This window comes from Rosa rugosa, chromosome 7 (genome assembly GCF_958449725.1).
Source record: "Rosa rugosa chromosome 7, drRosRugo1.1, whole genome shotgun sequence".
Lineage (NCBI taxonomy): Eukaryota > Viridiplantae > Streptophyta > Magnoliopsida > Rosales > Rosaceae > Rosa > Rosa rugosa.
In genome coordinates this window covers 4,770,276-4,791,435 of record NC_084826.1, presented here as the reverse complement: position 1 = coordinate 4,791,435, position 21,160 = coordinate 4,770,276, and the positions used below count along the sequence as shown (strand labels likewise).

General features: G+C 39.8%; 5 protein-coding genes across 6 annotated transcripts; 1 reads left to right on the top strand and 4 right to left on the bottom strand.

The window, feature by feature from the left end:
- The first annotated feature begins 4,522 nt into the window (after window positions 1-4,522).
- On the top strand, window positions 4,523-5,819 carry LOC133722588 (protein RADIALIS-like 2). The gene is made up of 2 exons (XM_062149467.1): window positions 4,523-4,929; window positions 5,507-5,819. Exons 1-2 carry the CDS (start codon window positions 4,646-4,648, stop codon window positions 5,529-5,531), a joined length of 309 nt encoding a protein of 102 aa, XP_062005451.1. The 5' UTR covers window positions 4,523-4,645; the 3' UTR covers window positions 5,532-5,819.
- Window positions 5,820-7,079: 1,260 nt separating this feature from the next.
- Window positions 7,080-9,380, bottom strand: LOC133720366 (autophagy-related protein 18a-like). The gene is made up of 4 exons (XM_062146624.1): window positions 8,476-9,380; window positions 7,901-8,099; window positions 7,595-7,721; window positions 7,080-7,330 (listed from the first exon to the last, which is right to left on the bottom strand). The coding sequence occupies exons 1-4, from the start codon at window positions 9,238-9,240 to the stop codon at window positions 7,240-7,242; spliced, it is 1,182 nt and encodes a 393-aa protein (XP_062002608.1). The 5' UTR covers window positions 9,241-9,380; the 3' UTR covers window positions 7,080-7,239.
- Window positions 9,381-9,755: 375 nt separating this feature from the next.
- Window positions 9,756-13,318, bottom strand: LOC133720365 (autophagy-related protein 18a-like). Of its 2 annotated transcripts, XR_009851819.1 has the most exons (5): window positions 12,187-13,318; window positions 11,186-11,393; window positions 10,768-10,894; window positions 10,118-10,342; window positions 9,756-9,940 (listed from the first exon to the last, which is right to left on the bottom strand). XR_009851819.1 is itself a non-coding variant. In XM_062146623.1 (4 exons), exons 1-4 carry the CDS (start codon window positions 12,973-12,975, stop codon window positions 10,261-10,263), a joined length of 1,206 nt encoding a protein of 401 aa, XP_062002607.1. In that variant the 5' UTR covers window positions 12,976-13,318; the 3' UTR covers window positions 9,756-10,260. The 2 variants fall into 2 exon arrangements, 1 of the variants encoding a protein (XP_062002607.1); XM_062146623.1 differs by having other exon boundaries at window positions 9,756-10,342.
- Window positions 13,319-13,430: 112 nt separating this feature from the next.
- On the bottom strand, window positions 13,431-15,322 carry LOC133720367 (1-aminocyclopropane-1-carboxylate oxidase homolog 1-like). Its single transcript, XM_062146625.1, has 3 exons — window positions 14,579-15,322; window positions 14,167-14,488; window positions 13,431-14,024 (listed from the first exon to the last, which is right to left on the bottom strand). The coding sequence occupies exons 1-3, from the start codon at window positions 15,088-15,090 to the stop codon at window positions 13,770-13,772; spliced, it is 1,089 nt and encodes a 362-aa protein (XP_062002609.1). The 5' UTR covers window positions 15,091-15,322; the 3' UTR covers window positions 13,431-13,769.
- A 2,531-nt stretch (window positions 15,323-17,853) lies between these two features.
- LOC133721097 (autophagy-related protein 18a-like) lies at window positions 17,854-20,332 on the bottom strand. The gene is made up of 4 exons (XM_062147621.1): window positions 19,583-20,332; window positions 19,123-19,330; window positions 18,484-18,610; window positions 17,854-18,115 (listed from the first exon to the last, which is right to left on the bottom strand). The coding sequence occupies exons 1-4, from the start codon at window positions 20,297-20,299 to the stop codon at window positions 18,025-18,027; spliced, it is 1,143 nt and encodes a 380-aa protein (XP_062003605.1). The 5' UTR covers window positions 20,300-20,332; the 3' UTR covers window positions 17,854-18,024.
- Window positions 20,333-21,160: the final 828 nt, after the last annotated feature.

Sequence of the window (21,160 nt, the reverse complement as noted above, 5' to 3'; positions counted from 1 at the left end):
GTACTTTTGTTTTGAAACTCCAATAGGAAGCTAACAGCAGAAGCTCTCTGAAAAGAGGCACCAACCACCAACCACGACGTCCACCATCTCCCGATAAACAACTCCCATTTCCTTTCCGTCCAACATGACCCATTCTCTGGTTTTCACTCAAAATCACTCTCTAGATTTCTTTTGCTGATTTACCAACATTTTCTTGCATTTTAGTTTCTTTATATAGTAGTAAATACTGATTTCCTGGGAAACTAAATAAAAAGAAGTCAACTTTTTTCCAACCCAAATGAAAGAAATGAAAAAAGATCAAACCTTTGATTGGATTTTACTCATTTTAGTGAGTTTATGACTTTATGTTTAATGATGTTGTACTACTTTATGTGTTGAATTTTAGAATGGAGGATAGTGGGACCTATTCCTACACCAATAAGGGAATCATTGCTGTTTCCATGGAAAACCAAGCAATGGCCGGGAACCATGCCACTTTGGTTAGTCTACTCCCTTCATTTGATTCTTTTGTTCATTTTCGAAAACTACACTGTGTTGTTTTTTTCTTTTTCTTTTTATGTATTGTGTTTGTGTGAATTTGAAATTGTAGGAATGCTTCCAATGCATTGTTTTTGTGATGGTTCGGTTCCTCCACCATCACAAAAACAATATTCATGCTACAATTCTGTTGTTGAGGATGTAAAGCTTCTCTTGTTCTGCTACGAGCTGGTATTCATTTCTTACAGCACATTTGATGATTCTTGTGATTGTTGAATTTGTTGCAGATCATTGAAATAGTTGGAGACAGAGTGGGGGAACCCTTGAAGGTTGTTGTAAAAAGAGTGAAAGATGAGCAGGTGATACTGACTGTGATCCTAGAGGAGTCATCTCAGCCGGATATGTGAATGAATGGAGGTATAAGGGGTGGTATGTTTAGGTGCTGGGTTTGTAGGGAAGCTGCAAGTTGTGACCACAGCTCCCACTGCTGGTGCTCTTCAAGTTTCAGAAGTAGTAGTAGTTGTAGACTTGTAGTAGCAGTAGCAGGGCTAGTCTATCACTCAATTATCAAACTGAATGTCTGAGAGTGAACTTGAATGATATAATGATTGAAAGGAAATGAACCATGATCAATTGTAATACAAATTGGAGTTTATAGATCCAAGTTTATTAAACAATCAACGATATATTTGAACATGGGTGATAGTATTAGCCCACAGCAGCAGCTTGTTCATCTCTGGAACAACCTGAGCTTCTGCACTGGTTTTCAAGTAGCTAGAAATGAGAGGTTTTGAATTGAAGCAGATATCCATAGAAGAGTGAGATACGGCTTATACATATCTTAATTTCAGTTGGAAGGGTGAAAGGTATTCATAATGTTTTGCCTCAAATGGAGAAAACCAGAACTTCATATTGTTTACAAATTACAAGCCAAATTCATCAACCTAGCTAGAGCAGTAGCAAGAGGAAGCAGAAGCTCAAGTAGCATCATATCCAATTACACCTTTTGAATATTAAACTCTTCTTTTCTGAGACTAAATTGCTTCCCAGAACCAAATTTTGGAATCTTTGAGCCAACTAACATGATGGACTAGAACATATATCATATATAACAAAAATAAAGGACTAGGATAAAAACTAAACCCTCATTCAAACTTTATAGAAATACAAACGCAGTATTAGGAAACTAGTGAATTCCCAAACTGGACTAAATTGCTTCCCAAAAGCATCACAGAAGCTAGTAAATTCCACCAGTCAGTAAATAACTACAGTAGCAGTCAACACTTTCTACACAACCATCACATGCAAAAGCTAGGAACCAAGTGGCATATACTCCTCTTCTCCACCTCTCAGTCTTAGCTAAGACAAGGTACGTTAATGACCCTTAGTCCTTACAGATAAGGTTCATGACGCCTGCAGACCTCTTATTAACACCTCTTAGAGTTGGGCTATTGTCTGCCCTATGAACCAATGAAGTCAAGACAACAATTGACTGAAGCATTGAAACAGTCAAGTCCAGTCGTAATTGGATGTGCAGTGTTATGGATAAGTGAGATCGATGTTCTACAAACCACAACTGGGCAACAGAACAATGGCCTGTAAAAGATTCTATTACATTATTGCAACTTTGCAAGTAGGTTGCCCATGAGTCTATGACTAGGATTATCAGTTGGGACATGGCTGTAGCTGTTCATCATGAATAATAGAAGCAAAAAACAGAATAAGAACCAAAATCAAATAAGTACTCTTTGTTCACTGTGCCATACTCAAAGCAACTGCTAAAGACGAGGCAAAATGATCTTGATGGATATCCTTGTTCTATAAGGCAGTACTGAAATTTGTATTTCTCTACAACTGCTATTCGACTGTTTGGAACATGAAAGGGACCGAAATAATGAGACTCCTAAAATAATTGATCTCAAATATTATCCCCTGGAACTCAAATTTCCAGAAACATGGTTTTTCTGCATTGTTACCTTATGTTCCAAATTTAATCAAGAAAAACGTGGTTTCCCACAATTAACCAAGAGCTTAAGTTTAACTGAAACGACATTCATTAATTGAACTTCCCCCTATCTCAGATTGTGATAAGAAAGAAGTACCTCAAAGTACATATCATGCATCCTTATAAGGATCACGGTAGCTAAGCCAGCTAGAGAGCTTGGAAGGTTGTTCAGGACACAGTACACTAAAACAAGATCATCACTTATCCTAAGTACACAGAGGCCTCTTTCCAGGAAACTAGTTCAAAGAACAAGAAGATAATGAAAATGAAAAGTGGGGGGTTTATAATGTACATGCACGTGAAAGTTTTGTACGGTCAATCTGATTGACTGAGGTTTCGAATCATATGGACCCCATATGAGAGAGCAGGCAAGTTAGAGAGTAAAACACAAGGTAATCTGAACGAAATCTCAACAGATGAAGAAGCTCACCCAGATAATATTTCTACCTTGTTTTTTCCTCCGTTGGAATGCAGAAGCAGGCAAGTTTCCTAACTTACCAAATTGGAAGATTAAGTGTTGAGATTGGTGTTCATTCTCATGCAAAAAGAGTAATGACCCAAGTATTAATGTGGCAACCATGTTTGACAATTGACATGTGTAGAAAACATTGTTGCATGTTTCACGTAGTGCATATGTGCATGGGTAAATTGGCAAGGTGAAATGTGCATGTGAATGTATTAATTGTTGTAGGCTATTAATGGTGGTATCATGTTGAATGAAGACTTGTTTGGTCTTTGTTTGATGCTCCACGTTATTCATAAGATGGGAAGCTTGCCACCCTTGCTCTTTGTATGCCTATATATATGTAGCAAGGTTGATGTATTCGGAAAATTCTACAATGTGTTAACGTATGACATGCATACAATTGCCTTAAAAGTGGTAAAATGAGTCATCAAAATAGTAATATTAGTCCTCAAAGTGGTAACATGAGTCACTAAAGTGGTAAATTTTCTTAGTTTACCATATGAGTCCTCAAAATAGTAATATTAGTCCTCAAAGTGGTAACATGAGTCACTAAAGTGGTAAAAATAGTTGATATATGAGAAATGTTAACATACCATAGCTTTATCCGATGTATTCAAGCATGCAAGTAAGCATCAGGTAAGCAATAGAAATAGATTGTGGGTTGTGCATGAGAGTGAGAGAGAAAAGTGCTAAGAGGGAAATTCTCTTAGGTGAGATAGTGTGTTATTGGGTATTCGATCTATAAGTGAGGGTGTACAAGGGTTTCAAAATTTGGGTTAAGAGATTTAACTCATGTGTCTTGTACTAGTTTTTTTCTCATAGTGAAAGAACAAATATTCGGGTGGACGTAAGCAGGAACGTTGCTGATCGAACCACGTCAAAATCTCGTGTCAACTGCTTTATTGTGGTGTTGTTGCGGGGTGTGTCTAATCCTGAATCTCAATTCATTCGTGGGATTAAAATCGCAACAATAAAATCCTCTGAATTTCTGGACTTGAATTGACCAGTTTAAATAGTTTTAGAACTTCTAATTCATTTCATTAATTAACCAAAATTGTTCTGCTGTTACAATATGCATATAGAATAAGAATGACTAGCTTGAATCAACTTCATTGCTAGTTAAATTAATTTGTAACATAACCAAGAGAATAGCTTTTAGGTTTGTGGGTAGCCCTTGAATTTCAAATAGACATATAGATTAGAAAACAAGTATTGCCAAGACAACAAGATGACTGAAAATCCGACTATGTTTAGAACTCGTAATGTATCCCATACATTACTTAACCTCCATGCTCTTAAGGTCTTAATAATGAAAACTGTCCTGATCGATATAATATACATAAAGAGAAGGGCAGGAAAGAAAAGGACTTTGATCAACTTTATGGATTGTCTCTATCAAAAATTCTTGGACATACTGATCCTCCTACCCTTCTGTTTAGTCGTCATCTTGTCCTTTGCTTCACTTAATTTTGTGGTAGCTAAGGAGACAAATCATTCAAATTCCACATCATTTGCAAGATCTCTTCGCCAACTGGCACCACCCCACCCCCTTCAACCTTGCTTATACAGAGTAGGCATTTCCCCCACTTTGCACACATCACACAACTCTTGACTCAAGTCTTTATCTCTATTCACTCCTCTTCACTCTCTCCTTTGCCCTTCAACCCTTCAGAAAACCATTTCAACACTTCTCATCAATGGCATCCAGCTCAATGACTTCCTGTAACTCGGGCTCGTCTTGGACTGCCAAGCAGAACAAGGCCTTCGAGATAGCTCTAGCCCTTTACGACAAGGACACCGCCGACCGCTGGTACAATGTTGCGAGGGCCGTTGGGAATAAGACTCCCGAGGAAGTTAAGAAGCACTATGACCTTCTTGTGGAAGATGTGAAGCTTATCGAGTCCGGCCAAATTCCTTTCCCGGATTACGTGACTTGTGGTGGGAGTGGGAGTGGCAACATCGGTCAGGATGAGGAAAAGAGGTAGTCTTTACTCTTTACTGATACAGTGATACTATTTGTCAAAGTCGTCCTCCACCACCTAATTACACAGCAATGACATATATAATAAATGTTACTTTCTGATTCTTTGACAACACAACGTGAAATTTCTGTGCTTAAATTCTTATACTATCATTCAACATCAGCAATCTTTTTCTTTGCATCTTATTCTATGCTATAACATGACCATCCATTGGACCATTGACTTCTGCTAACCCACTTCTTACTCTTACCTTTACATATATATCTAATGGTCAATATCTTAGAAGCTGTTAACTTACCAGGAAATTGGGTATCCAAGACTACAAGTAATTTCCAAACTTCAGATGCCTAAGTGGGTTCATTAAGCCAATTTTAACCTCTAGCAACACCAAGCTAGTTTCAAGCCTTCAACCGCTTTTCAACATGCTTTTAATTGATTAGTTGTTGCATGTAAGATTTAATTTTGAAATACATCTAAGATTTATTGTGATACACTAAACTCGAACCTATTAGAGTTAATTTTTAGCCAAATCTAAAGCTAATCCCATTGAGCCTTGTCTGCTAAATTTACATGCAGGATGAGGAACCTGAAGCTCCACTGAAGCAGCAGCAGAAGAAGTCTCCATGTACCCACTAATTAATAAATAAAGATGTATCGCTAGCTCGATGTTCTGAGTTAATTAGATGACAACGCTGTGGTGTAGTACTAAGTTCTAGTCGTTGATCGAAGATATCACAAACCCGTGATTCTTCTATGTACGTTGTTAGAATTCCCAGTTTCTTAACTTGTTGCTATAATAATCAATCCTATGTATGTAATCTACGTACTCTAAATTTCTGAGTGTAAGATTCAGCTTAGCTGCTAATGGAATCTTATATATATAAGTTTATGCGTCGATCAATTTCTTCTTCTAAACTTGTTGTACGTATAACTTGTATTGCTTCATCATGCATATTCATAATGCATATATACAACATAGGCTTCAGACTCGAACCAAAACTCAAAACGAGAAGCCACAGAAATTGGATCAATTTATAACAAGAAATTAATAATCACTCTGACGTAGATTTGGATCCCTAAACGCCTTGAGGCCTAGACTTGAAGAGAGAGAGAGAGAGAGAGAGAGAGAGAGAGAGAGAGAGAGGTTAAGAAAAGGCGGGAAAGTGGGTTCCACTCTGAAGATGGAGTTGATAAGAATGTTCGGGCGATGAGGTGTTTGCCACGTGGCCAAATACCCAACAAAAAAGAGGAGGTCAGTACCTGACCGGTGACCGGTACGGTTGAACCCAAACACGTTACTTGTGCGACTCGCAATTTTTGGGAATGTGGTCGCCAAATAGATTTTAGGATTGAAATTCATAAATTATGAAAAAACAATAATGGATATATATATATATATATATATATATATATATATATATAAATGATTGACTAGTTACAGGGCTAAGGACTGGACATGGATGATATGAATGAATAGAATAGTATTGAGACTTAAGGTCAAGAGATCAACACACAACTACTCGGTCTAAGCCTACTCCCTCTAGTTCAAACTCTGGGCCTTCTTTGAGTAACCAGGCCATCAAACTTGGATCTTATTTTAGTGTGTGCAAAATATTTCAAAGCCCACTTGCCAAGCCCTCGCTTGGATCTTATAACCATTCTTTTGTCGAGGCTCACGATGTCCACGCCGATGTAACACATAAAATTTGGTTCCAAGTTTTTTTTAACTCTATGGAAACCGATCCTGAAACCAAAAGCTTGACCAGAAAACAATGCCATCTTGATTCCGGCAACTTATGTCTTCGAAATCCAGAGTGTTTTGATTCCAACAATCCATGTATATGTCGTCAGTAGCCACACAGTACTACAAGTACACCGCGGGACTCAAATGGTTGGAGATCAATGATGAAGCGACTCGAATGCTTGGGCTTAGCATAAAAAGACTGTTAAATCAATATTGGCAACAAAGACTGCAGGGGCAAGCTTGACTGGCGGTCTTCTCAACCTTTAAGCCATTACTTCCAGCTTTAGTGGTTGACCTAACCCAAACCATACGACGTGCCTTGACAAACTGAGAGACATTTTAACGTAGAAGAATTATGTTACAAGTATTTGGATACAGTGGTTTAAGTTGAATGATCCATGTTGGTAAAATAAAAAAGTAGTTGGACTCGTTTCATTTTCCTCGGATATTTACAATGTATACGAGTATTTCAGTCCCCTAAAGAATTTAGAGAAGAGAAAGCATGATATAAACAGAGGTCAGAAATCACTACCAAGGAAAAAAAAAAAAAAACATTTACAATGATTCAGAAGGTTTCTTCTGGCTTCAAGAAATTATAATATTCAAGCTGAGTCATTTCTCCTCCATTGACAGGGTCAAATTCACATCGATAGAAGCTGCAACAAATCAAAACATAAAGCATAACTCATTTAAATCACTTAAACTAATGAAACAAACTGGGTTGTTCTGCATGTTTAATGTTGATGGATATTCTAGATTTGCAAAACATTATGCAATTACTTGTATTAAAAGGGGAACGATTGCCAGGCATCAGAAGGAAATTAGTAGGGAAAAGTATGAAATGTTTCGACCTCTAATCGTTACCCCCTAATCCTCTCCTCAAGAAAAGAAAACAGAAGAGCATTATCAAGATCAGTTACCTTCCATCCATGCCTAGAACCACAACAGTGTTCTTCTGGTGGCCAAAGGCAACAATGTACTCCAAACCTTCGTGCAAGTGAAATTTAGCCACTGACCATTCTGAGCTGAAATACCTTGGCAGAACACCTGCAAAAGATAAACCCAGTGTCAGGTTGAAAGGCCAGGTAAAGGTTGAACACCTATCATCCATTAACAATTGACCTTTATCGCCAGTCCCTAACTGATAATCTTGGTGACAAACTTTAAAATTACCCTGTAATGAGAAATGAATTATAAGCCACGTGGAAGATGTCAAACTATATTACCTTTCATGAAAGAGAGAGATGAAACGCCGGATGGATGAGGAGGACTGGATTCTGATGGACTGATATTCCCCAAGGATCCTGAATCAACCTTCAGATTGAAAACATGGATAGTTCCCTTGTCACTCGAGACAGCTAGCCATTGGGCATTAGCAGAGAAAGCAAGACTATGTATCTCTGCTCTATCTGCTCCTCTCCTTACCTACAAAACATACCAAGTAATTATACCAAGTAATTTCTGTTAAGCTATCAAACTAGATAGTGCTCACCAAAGTTCATATATTTTAGTAGATTCAAATCTTCTGCAGCAAGTAATAAACATACAGTAGCAAACATGCTATATTACAGATAAAAAATTTACTGCATGGTTCAAAGGAGGTTATCTATTTTGCCAGACACCTTATGTGTATGAAATAGAAGACATTCTCATTAAGTTATGAAGTAATCCTAACATTGGATCATAACCTAAATTCAAAAATATAATTCAAATAGCTAACTCAAACATATAATCATACATAAGGACTCCAAATACAATTGAATTCTTCGAAAGCAAGAAATGAATTCAAATTTTAGAGTACCTCTTGCAGCAATGAACCATCCAGAGTATTGAAAACTCTGATCAAAGTCCCCTTACTGCTGGCCGTGGCCAGCAACCTCCCGTCCTGCGTGAGAGCGAAGCAGGCCAGCCTGGAATCGTGGGCCATAATAAACTTGGTCCGCTTCGACCCGTAATGCTCGACCCGAATTTGACCTTTCTGGAGGCCCGGGCAGACGAGCACCGCCTGAGGCCCGACGTGCGAGACCTCGCAGAGTCCCTTGGGGTTGGCGATGGTCTCAATCTGGTGGAGAAGCTTCAAATCGGCGAAATTGTAGACGAAGATCTTCTGGACGAGAACGACGACGATGCGGTCGCGGCGGAGCTTGACGGCTTTGACCTCGGAGCGGAAGGAGAGCTCGCCGATGCAGCGGGACTGGTGGTCGTCCCAGATCATGACCTTGTTGGGGGAGTAGAGGGGGTCGGGGCCGCCGCCGACGACGGTGAGGATGTTGCAGCGGAAGAGCATCTGGACCAATCCGACGGCGCCGCGTGGGCCGAAGTCGCGGCGGAAGATCTCGCGGAAGGGGTCGCAGTTGTAGATGCGGAAGCCGAGGTCGGTGCCGGCGGCGAAGCAGCCGTGGTCCTGGTTGAAGGAGAGGTTGAGGAGCTCGGCCGGGGGAGTCGGAGTCGGATTCGGGTTTTGGGCCGGGGAGGGACAGTAGGAGTCGTCGGGGGCGCAGTCGGAGGCCATTAAATCGGGGACCGGGAATTGAAAGGGAGGTGGGGAATAGGCGGTGGTGGTCATGGGTTCATCGGAAAAGTGGGGAAATGACGAAGTTGGGGTTTTGTTGTTTAAACTGGAGAAAGGGAGTACAGCGAAAGTATAGATGGGATTTGGATTGTGAGTTGTGCCAAGCTTGAAGGCGAGTTTCTATCTATCAATAGCTCTCATGCCTCATGCGTCGTTGAAAAGACAGTTTTACCGCCACTTCGGACCCCATACGCTATTGAAATTATTTAATTAATGTTTTTACGTCATCAAAAATAAAATAAAAAAAAATTAATGTTTTTTCGATTGATAATTGTTTAATTAATGTTATTGCTTTTATGCCTAGTAGCATAAAAGGTTCTTTCCTTTCAACATATTATGTAACTTTTCTCATCCATTTTTACATGAAACATGTGAAGAACATTAGTGCAAAACTTCAAAATATATCAGTCTTTCGAGAAAACAGATCTATATGCGAGTCTGATAATACTCTCCTTAAAGGCTTAAACAATTTATATCATCCACACTTCAACAACCAATGGCTCAAAAAATCACAAAATTTTGGTTTGCTGAACCAAACCGGATGATTTTATGGAAGAATTATGCTACACACTTCAGTGCTTAGCTGTCCAAACAAAGAGTCTTCATTTACCCTTCCCATACTTGTTTCCTAGTATTAATCTTCTCAAATGTACAGAACTACGGGATGAGAACTGCATAATTTACAGACTTTCACCTACGGAATTTAAAAAAGAAAGTATGAAAGAAAGCATAATATAACAAAAAAAACCATAACTTAATGGTGCATTCTGTAACTTCTACTGCTGTAAGTTAATGTTTGATCAACTTGGTATGATTATCCACCACATTGGTTGATTACTCGAGTCTAATCTGATATGTTAGAAATGTAAACCTTCAGGGAAGTCCGTGGTTCTCCTTTCAGGCTAGGTTATAATGAGGCCACATTTTGCACTCCATGTATCTTCCTTCTCCCTTCTATCACAAAACCAGAGATCCCTACCAAAAACATTGTGTATATACCAAAACCCCAAAATTCTATTCCGCCTTCAGGAAATTGGAATATTCAAGCTGAATCATTTCTCCTCCATTCACAGGGTCAAATTGACATCGATAGAAGCTGCATTGACAGATCCAATAGTTTCGTTAGACATCTAGCTCGATATTCAAAATGCACATTATACCAACAAATCAAATTATATACAATGAAACAAAATGGATGATGATGATCACACATGATACAGAGTTTTAGATGATAGCTCAGAGTCAAACTAATGTTGTTGAATATTTTCAATTTGCAAAACAAGTACCAATGACAGCAGATAAATGGATCAAACTAAAATGAGGAACAAACATTTTAGTTGTAGCCAGGGCAAAAATCAATAGACTCAGATAAGAGGGAGGCAGATTGCCATACATACTGTATTATTGAGTAATGAGAAGGAATTGCAGGATATTAAATATGTTGTAGGGTAAGCAGTAAAATAGTCAACCTTCAACCCCATATACCCGACAAGTAATAAGAGAAATGACAGATTTGGTTACCTCCCATCCATGCCAACAATGATAACTGTGTTCTTCTGGTGGCCAAAAGCAACAATGTACCGTACACCTTCCTGCAAGCGAAATTTGGCCACTGACCATTCTGAACTAAAATACCTTGGAAGGACAGCTGTAAAATATAAGCCGACAGTGAGGTTGAAAGACCAGACTTGAGATCCAAAACTATTTAAAAAAGGCTTCAAACCATAGAAGAATTCAATAATTTCTTTTAACTCAAATCCTGGCATCTGTTGATTCACTTGATTGTAATAATAAACAAGAAGTCAACCTTATAATGTTTATTAAGTCTCTAGATCTAGAAAACATATGGGCCCCAAGTTATTATGACAAACTCTAGTGTTTTACTATCACTATAGTTGAGAAATCAGAACTTCAAGTGCAAGATACCAAAATATATTACCTTTGATGTAAGACAGAGATGAAATGCCTGATGAATTAGAACCACTAATTTCTGATGTACTGCATGATCCATCATTCCCCAAAGATCCTGAGTCAACCTTTACGCTGAAAACATGGACAGTACCCTTGTCACTTGAGACAGCTAGCCATTGGGCAGTGGAAGAGAAAGCAAGACTGTAAATCTCCGCTTTGTCTGCTCCTCTCCTCACCTACATAAAAACCACACAACTTTCTTAAATCAAAATTATTTCGATGGGGTTGGTAAAGTTTAGTAAAGTTCATATACATATGTAGACTTAACCTCTCACGGTAGATATAAAGATGGTTTCTAAGTAAACATGACAACATTCAAAAACTTATGCACAGAGCCACAGCTTGTCAGATAAATTCAAGCCTTTGATCATCAAGTGATCTTCCACGACCTGGAAACTCAAAGCCCCATGAATTGAAATTTCAACTCATCTTATTCATATATACATGTGATTTACAAAAACCAGGGTGTTCGTCATTCATGACTATTAAGAGATCCAGGATCACAACTAGATCCAGTAACCACAATCAAGATAAACCACAAGCGCAATTTAGGGTTAACATGCTTATCTCGACTTTAAATAAGGGGTACAAGCTTTTCAACTGCATATCTAGAGCTTGTTATGATGTTCATGCAAAACTCATCTACCTAAAAGGCTACACCAATGGGAAGAGGAAGCAAAGCTCATAGTACCATCAATTCACATCCCAACTACCATTCAAAACCTTTAACCACAACCAACATGAATCTCAGTCTCTTTTCCAAGAGTAAACTGCTTCCCCAATACGAAATTTGAACAAATATAAGCAAACTAACACATGAAAGAAAACAAGCACATTCATGCTGACGGACATAGCATCAATCCCACAATAACTTATTCATATTCAACTAAAAGTCTAAAACCCTGATTCAAGCTTCAACCACCAACACATATAATACCGAAAACCGCAAAGAATTGAAATTTAAAGTACCTCTTGGAGCAATGTACCATCCAAAGTATTGAAAACTCTAACCAGAGTCCCTTTACTACTCGCCGTCGCTAGAAACTGACCATCATGAGTGAGAGCAAAGCACGCGAGACCGGAGCGATGTGCCGTTATAAACTTGGTCCGCTTCGAGCCGTAATGCTCGACCCGAATTTGCCCCTGGTGGAGCCCCGGACACGCCAGCACGGCCGGCCCGGACTTATGCGAGACCTCACACAGTCCCTTAGGGTTTTCCACGGTCACAATCGAATCCAACAGCTTCAAAGCGTTGAAATCGTAGACGAAGATCTTGTGGAGAACAACGACGACGATCCGGTCGCGGCGGAGCCTGACCGACTTGACCTCGGACCGGAACAAGAGCTCGCTGACGCAGCGGGACTGGCGATCGTCGTAGATCATGACCTTGTTGGGCGGGCAGAACGGGTCGGGTCCGCCGCCGAAGACGGCGAAGTAGTGGCAGTGGAAGAGCATCTGGACGAATCCGACGCCGCCGCGTGGACCGGAGGGGTCGCTGTGGAAGCGGCGGAAGGGGTCGCAGGTGTAGACGCGGAAGCCGGAGTCGGTGGCGGCGGAGAAGCAGGTGTGGTCTTGGTTGAAAGCGAGGTGGAGGAGGGTGGTGGGGGATTGGGTCGGGTTTGGGCCTGGGGTTGGGGTTGGGGTTTCTGTAACGGACGGGTCGGGTTCGGAGGCGGAGGCGGGTTTGGGTGGAATGAGGGATTTGGGAGCGAGTTTTAGAGGATTGAAACTCGGAGGAGGAGGAGAGAGGGTGGTCATGGTTTTGGGAGCAAAGCCGTTACTGGTTTTTGGTGTAGAGTAGAGGAAGAAGAAGAAGAAGAAGAAGAAGGCGAAAGGCGCCTCGGACTATTTATAGTGCCGCATGGAATTGAAAACGTTTGGACTTTTGTTTACTAGAGTCAACCCAATTTCTGGCCCAATGGGACAAGTTTATTCACTTCTCTACGGATCGGCCCAATTTATGGCCCAACGAAAACTAATGGAACTAAGTTTATCTACTTCTCTGAGGCCTCATTTCTGGTTTCTTCTTCTTCTTGACCAATTTGACTTCTATACTATTATTAAAAGAATAGAGTTTGTTAGAATTTGACCGAAATGATCATGGAAAATTAATAAATTTTGAAAATTAATTAAATCACAAGGACAATTATAACATTTACAAAATATATTTTTATTAAAAACAGAACAAAAAAAAAAAAACTCACAACTCACTTTTCTTTATCTGTTCTTTGCGAATCTGCGATCACCGTTTTCTTTTTTATTTTCAGAAAAATAAAAAAATAATACTTACACATGAAAAGTATGTGTGGAGAAATGTTAGTTTATTCTAATTACTCCTCTTGCACATAAATATATATGTGGGAGATCCGTAGAATGTTTAGGGTTTGAAAGAAAAAAATGGATAATTTGATGCATTGTGACCGGCAAGTTTCTCCTTTTGTTAAATGTTCAAAGTTTCTGTCATTTAATATCGTAGGACATATAAGCTATTAAATTAGGTTAACACTTGAATCATAAGAACATCGACCAAAATTTATTGATAACTACTTAACTTAGGTTAGTTTAAAATGACCAAGGGCAGAGTTACCATCTAAACCCTTTAATTTGTAATAGGCAAGATATTCTCCCAGATGAGTTTCCCTATATATAGGTAAGTCGTCAGACGACAGAAACTCCTTAATTGGCCCATAAGGTTTAAATCTATGTGTAGCACTTGGATAGAGAAAGCACGCAGCTGATATCCTGGGGCCAATCCTTCCTGCCAGAACCCTATGCTCCACGCTTTTGAACTTGTCGTTGGTGATAAGCTGCACACAACAAATGCATGCGTATACAGTGAGGCCTCGAGCAGTTTGACATGTTATGGTATCGTACTGTCACTGTCGGTGTAGACTATTGATGAAGATTTGTTTGATGCGTGGTAAAAATTATTGATATGTAGAAACTTACCTGCATAAGATCACCAATATTAGCCACCAGGGCTCCGTGCCTTGGGTGAAGGTCGACCCAGTGACCTTGGTGGAGGACTTGGAGGCCGCCGATGTTGTCTTGTAAGAGTATAGTTAAGGAGGAAGGATCTGAATGATTGGTTGTGCCAATGGTGAGGTCTGGTTCTGGACATACCGGGTAATAATGGCACACCAGAGTTTCGCTCTTCATGCACTCTATGCCAGCTAGGTAGTCACTGCTGATCCCCAAGGCCTCTGACAACAAACTTGATAGCACGTCTCTTAGGTTGATCACGTGTTGTATGTATTCTTGCACTGCCTGTCTGTGACTCAAATCAAATCCAAGTTAATAGTTTGTCATGTTATGTTGCTAGACTGTTGGTATGAATCAAACCGTTAGTAGCGAAGTGTACCTGCAAACCGAGGGAAGTGCCTCAGGGTCCAAAGGACCATCCTGGAAATCGAAAGCAATTGAATCCCTCCAGTTTGCTGTTTTTGCCACCAACAGATCTCCATTGCAGTAGTATCTTACCCTTTGCTTAGAGTCGCGTGAGTACCACTTCATCTTCATCTCCTCTGGCTGCTCATGAAATTCTCTTATTGCTTGTAACAAATTGTCTATAACCCTGTTTGGAACTCCATGATTAACCATTTGAAAGAACCCCCATGTTTCCGATGCTTTGTGGATTTCCTCCACAATCTGCACCCGCCCGAGATCCTCATCGAGCCCGTCAAGATCTATAAGTGGAACTTGGAAGTCTGTACTGGTTGGGGTGCTTGAACTTGAAAGGTTCTCTGGTGGATGAACGAGGAACTTTGGCACTTTGGTCCCCCCTGAGTCTATTAGCCCTTTCACTCCAGCTTTTGTTTCATCAAACTCCTTTACTTCTTTGGCTCTGTCATAACTTCCTGACCCATCTTCCATCTTCTAGCACTCTCTGATGCACTAAGTTAAAAGGGTTAGTGTCTTTTTAAAGAGAGATGGAAGGCATTGAAAAGCAAAAGATGCTATGGCCCCCATTTTAAAAATTGTGCACAAAGAAATTTTTGAGTAAAACAAAAGGCCAAGATGGTGAGATACTCAGTTTAGGCCTTTTCTTTCCCTGGCAATCAAAATCTTGGGGTGTTAACAGTGCAATAATGTAATAAGTTGAAGAGAAAGTGTAGTTTCCTTGGGTTGTTTGTTTTTGCTCCGTAATACATCTTACAGAAGAGTTTGTCTTGAGGAATGTCTTGGCTTCCCAAAACAAAAAAAATGGTTCGATCAGGATGAGGTAATTAGGTGTCACCTCCCAAACCAGTTTGAATGTTCTTCCTTTTGAGAATCGATTATAATATGAGATATCATTAGTATGAAACTTAGCATCATGTGCAAGCTGTTGAAATGTAAATTGGATTCTGGGAAGTGTACAAAAGCAGCCTTAATGAGAATTTTGTGTCCTTGATGCAAGATCTGTCACTACAGGGTGAAAAATATCAGCACATAATCTTTCATTAAGAGAATGTAAATATCTTCCAATCAATGGAACACATCTTTGAACCAAATTAATGCTGATTGATTGGTCTTTTGACAGAAATTAGGAGAGTATCTCATGCCAACTCATTGGAAATAAGCAATTATTAACCGTTAATGTGATATGTCTTGTCGATGGATTATCAATGTCAATTATCAATGATGTAAGTTCTATCTTAAATTTTTGCAAGAGAAATGTTTTTCAACTTAGAAATACATGCATACATTGTTATCAGATTATCAATTTGAACCATCGATCATGGATGTTGTCATAGTAAGAGGTTATATATGATTTGACGATGTGAACACATATTGAAAAAACCAAAACTTGTAAAGATAGAGTTACATGCTTCTCTTTTCTATTGACATGAATAGACTAGTAGGGGATCCTATACTTGTGTATGAGAGTACATAGTAGCTGGTACATCGGAGTTGGTATATCCACCCAGTTCATAGCTAAATCATTTCATTGAACCTCTTAGAGCATCCATCTCTACTCAGTTTATATAAATTTCTCATTTTCATGGTAAATTGAACTGAGAAGTTAAATTTGGGAAGAGCTTCAGTGCTAAGGTCAATTTTTTCCCATACCTTTTTGCAAGTTCCCCACATTATCTACAAATACCCTGTGTACTTTTTTTAGAACTGATCAACTTGTTTTGCAGATCCCTATCCATCAAACCTAATCCAAGAAAAGCTTAGCAAAGTATACTTTGAATGTTCCATCTATACAGTGCCCAGTAGCAGGAACTTCAAAAATGAGGCCCACTTTTCTGTCAGGATCTTCATGACTAATTATTGCAAAGAGCCAAAGCTACATTATATAAGTTAGCTAACTATATATGGTGGCAGCATTGGTTGAACAAAAGCTTGGTTGGTGCAGACAATGTTGAGCATGAAGAAAACTTGTGTAAGCTTGCCTCAAAAAGAACAGTGCATGTAAGAAAGTTGTCCAAAGAGGGCATTTGAGCTTCTGAAAATCATTCTGAAGAAAATATGTCCCTAAATCAGTTTAAGGTACATGAAGTCATAAACCAAAAAATGATTCTGATTACTGATGCTAGCTCACTCTTTACTAAATAGTTACCGTTTACTGACTTTTCATCTCAAAGAAGATCAGCAATGCTCCCAATAATTGAGCCATATTCTGCAGAGGAAACGCAAGAGAAAGAAGTCAGGTGCATGCATCTAAAAATTACTTAAAAAGCCTACACAAGTAAATTTGTTGTGATCAGAAAGATTGAGTTGATTAGTTGAACTTGCAAAAGACAACTGAATGAAACAAACAAACACGGCACTTTATTTTACCAACAGTAGGGAAATCCCAAATTCAAGTATAGCTAGCATTAAGCCTTCTCTTCATCTTTGTGAAACGCACAGCCGTCATTACATGATACATATCTTGTAGATTTTCTAGAGATCGGAAGAATGCATATCTCCATGTCTTGTTGAAAATCAATGAACTACAGGCTCCCCAGAATCCTACAATGAACCCAAGCGCAGCAGAAACATAAAACCATGGAGTTTGATGCTCGTTGTCCACATCTTGATCAAACCCTTAATTGCTTGGCACTCATTTGGATGTGGAAGACCACAAAGTTTCGGGTTCCCTTCAAATGCAGATACATCAAAGCCTTGGAACTGAGTGCCTTTTGGTATTTGCCGCCCTTCCAGATTGCTGTAGGAGACATTGAGATATGACAAAAAATTCAGACTAGTCAATGATGATGGGATTTCTCTAGATCCAAATAATTCAAGTTGCAATAATGTCAAATGGGATGGTCACTATCAACCTCCTGAGGAGAAAGAGAAGATGAAGGAAGGGAAGTTTAGTGTTGTGGATGCCTGATCGGTGTTTTTACCGTCACTACAATAGAATGATAGATGTATTAAACATATCTCTGTTTTTATCAAGACTACAAAGAAAAGCCGCTCTCCTTCATCAGAGAATTCTCCTTTGTTTGTTACAGAGTGGTAAAATTTGGGCAATTGAGTGAAAATTAGAAGTCATTGGTGGATGGTAATGGTTATGTAATAGGCCACCTAAGAATGGCCCTATGCCCATGTATTCGCCGGAGTTCAGCTTATTGGGGTAACATAGATGCTTCTTTCCCAATATCGGAATTGGTTTTGAACTTTAGCACTACTCATCCATGAATTGAAAAGTACAGGTAGTTGATCAGTGAATGTAACTAATTCATGAATGCACCATAAACTGTAATTTATGTACAGTAATTTTAACTCCACAGACATTTACAATGTATTTTTGGTCACATAAAGAATTAAAGAAAATATAGGACCTTAATATTAACAGGGATACTATAAAAATCCTCGTCTTTACAGAATTTAGAAAGTTTCTTCTGGCTTCAAGAAGTTATGATATTCAAGCTGCGTCATTTCTCCTCCATTCACAGGGTCAAATTGGCATCGATAGAAGCTGCATTGACAATCCGATAATCACATTAGATGTAGAAAAGGAAGGCATAACCATCCCATAATCTTATTAGGAAATCACAATCAAATCCGATCATAGAGATCAGTTGACTTTAAAGCATATAATTTGATGCAATGACCAACAGATGGATCATGAGAATCCAACAAAAATAAGGAACATACATTCTAGTTATACGCGGTACATGAATCAGTACACTCAGGAATGGCGCTGGCAGGTTGCCATACCATTATTGGGTAAGCAGGTAATTGCAGGCAATAAAAAGAACTTTAATAGGGTTAGTGGGAAATGCGTCAACCATCTACCCTAATCCCCTATAACTATAAGGAAAAAGAGCTAGTCATTTTGGGTACCTTCCATCCATGCCAACAATCATGATGGTGTTCTTCCGCTTGCCAAAGGCAACAATATGCTGCAGACCTTCCTGCAAGTGAAATTTGGCCACCGACCATTCTGAGCTGAAATACCTTGGCAGCACACCTGCAAAAGATGAAACCCAGAATTAGTATAAGAAACCAGAACTGTGATCCACAACTAATAGTGTTCACTTACAAACTGTGAACAAGTTTCCTTGCCACCAATGCAGTAGACATTAAATACACATACTAATTTACTATAAGCTGAAAGGTGTATTAGCTGTAGCCAGAGGAGGCTACAACACATAATAATTTCACAAAGGTTCCATTTGGTCAGTGTCATTCCAATACAGGGATTTGCATTAGATCTAGATGCAATAGGCATTGAATGGATTTTTAATAACCACATCCAAGAAGTCATTTGAAATTCATTTGTTTTCTTCTTCTTCTTCTTCTAACTCAAATCTTGGCATACAGGGACGGTAACTAAACAATAGTTGACCTCATAATGTTAACTATATCACCAAACTCCACCCATATGGCCCCCAAGTCAACTTATGTTATCAAATTTACTCTCCCACTACAATTAGAATATAGAAACAGAAACTTCAAGCGCCACATATCAAAGCACCTTACCTTTGATGAAAGACAGAGATGAAATGCCTGATGGATTAGGAACACCGCCTTCTGATGTACCGCGTGATCTATCCTTTTCCATGGATCCTGAACCAACCTTTACACTGAAAACATGCACAGTTCCCTTGTCACTAGCCACAGCTAGCCATTGGCCAGTACAAGAGAAAGCAAGACTGTAAATCTCTGCTCTGTCTGCTCCTCTCCTCACCTACCAAAAACCACCAAAACATCACAATGTGGTTCGAAACATTCATATGTAACGTTTCGCCAAAAAAATCAAATCTTTCGCATTATATATGAATACTCCTGTAACTAAATTACCTAACAGCCAACAGAGCTCAAGTAGTATCACAATCAAAATAAACCAAACACATTCATATTCACATAAATATTTTCAGTCACATTCACAGCTAAACCCTGATTAAGATATAAACCCTAATACCAAATGATTTTGAAGTACCTCTTGGAGTAATGTACCATCTGAAGTACTGAAAACTCTAACTAGAGTCCCTTTGCTGCTCGCCGTAGCCAAATACCGGCCGTCCTGAGTGAGCCCAAAGCAGGCGAGACTGGAATCGTGGGCCATTATGAACTTGGTCCGCTTCAATGCGTAATTCTCGACCCGAATTTGACCCTTATGGAGCCCCGGACACGCCAGCACCATCGGACCCGGACTCTGCGACACCTCGCACAGCCCCTTAGGGTTCTCCGTGGTCAGTATCTCGTGCAGAGGCTTCGAATTAGGGAAGCTGTGGACGACGATCTTCTGGTTCAAAACGACGACGAGTCGATCGCTCCGGAGCTTGAGCCCCCTGACCTCAGAGCGAAACGACATGTCGTGGATGGCGAGGGACTTGAGGTCGTCCCAGATCATGACCCTGTTGGCCGGGGAGACCGGGTCGGGTCCGCCTCCGACTATGGCGAAGATTTGGGAGGTGTTGAGTATCCGGACCAATCCGAAGCCGCCGCCTGTGAAGAAGTCGCGGCGGATGGTGATGGCGAAGGGGTCGCACTTGTAGACGCGGAAGCCGAAGTCGGTGCCGACGGCGAAGCAGGCGTGGTCCTGGTTGAAGGAGAGGTTGAAGATGGTGGGGAGTCGGGTCGGGTCGGAGTCGTCGGGTTCGGGGTGGAGTTTGGGGACCGGAAACTGAAAAGGAGGGGAGGAGACGGTGGCCATGGTTTCGCGGTTCCAGATTCTTTTCTTTTTAATTTTTATGTATGCGCAGAGGCGGTAAGAAAACCTTTTTACCGAAGTTAAAGAATTCTAGTTCCAGTCAAATTCCCCTCCAAATTGTTTCCGATTTGTAAATTTCTTTCTTTTTACATTATGTTCTTTTTTAGTTGAAGAAAAAAAAAAAATGTTATTCTTTCAAATAAAGATCAACAACATCAATTTTTTTTTGAGTTAATTACATATAAGTGTATCTTTGAATGTTTTTTTAGCCATAAGGCCACCAACTAAGTTTTTCTCTCATAAAGCCTAGTATTAAGAATGGTGTTATATTTTGGATATAAAAACTAACATATTTACATAAAATGCCACTAGAGTAAAAAGTCAACAACCATTCTCTCTCTCCTCTCAGGCGAGGTCTCCGGTCAACTCCGGCGGGACTCCGGCCAACTTCCGGCGAGTCTCCGGCGACCACAAAAGCTACTGTGACTAGCAACAAAAACTACTCTGATGAGATTTCCGGCAACCTCCGGCGAGGTCACAAAAGCTACTAACACTAGCAATAAAAGCTACTATCACCAGCAACAAAAGCTACGCTGGTGAGATTTCCGACGAGGTCACAAAAACTATTATCACCAGCAATAAAAGCTACGTTGGTGAGATTTCCGGCGAGGTCACAAAAACTACTATCACCAGCAACAAAAGCTACGCTTGTGAGATTTCCAACAAGGTCACAAAAGCTACTGTCACCAGCAACAAAAGTTATTGTCACCGACATAAAAAGCTACTGTCACCGACACAAAAAGATACTCTCACCAGCAACAAAACCAATTGATTATCCATGTTGATAGTGTAACACAAATCTCA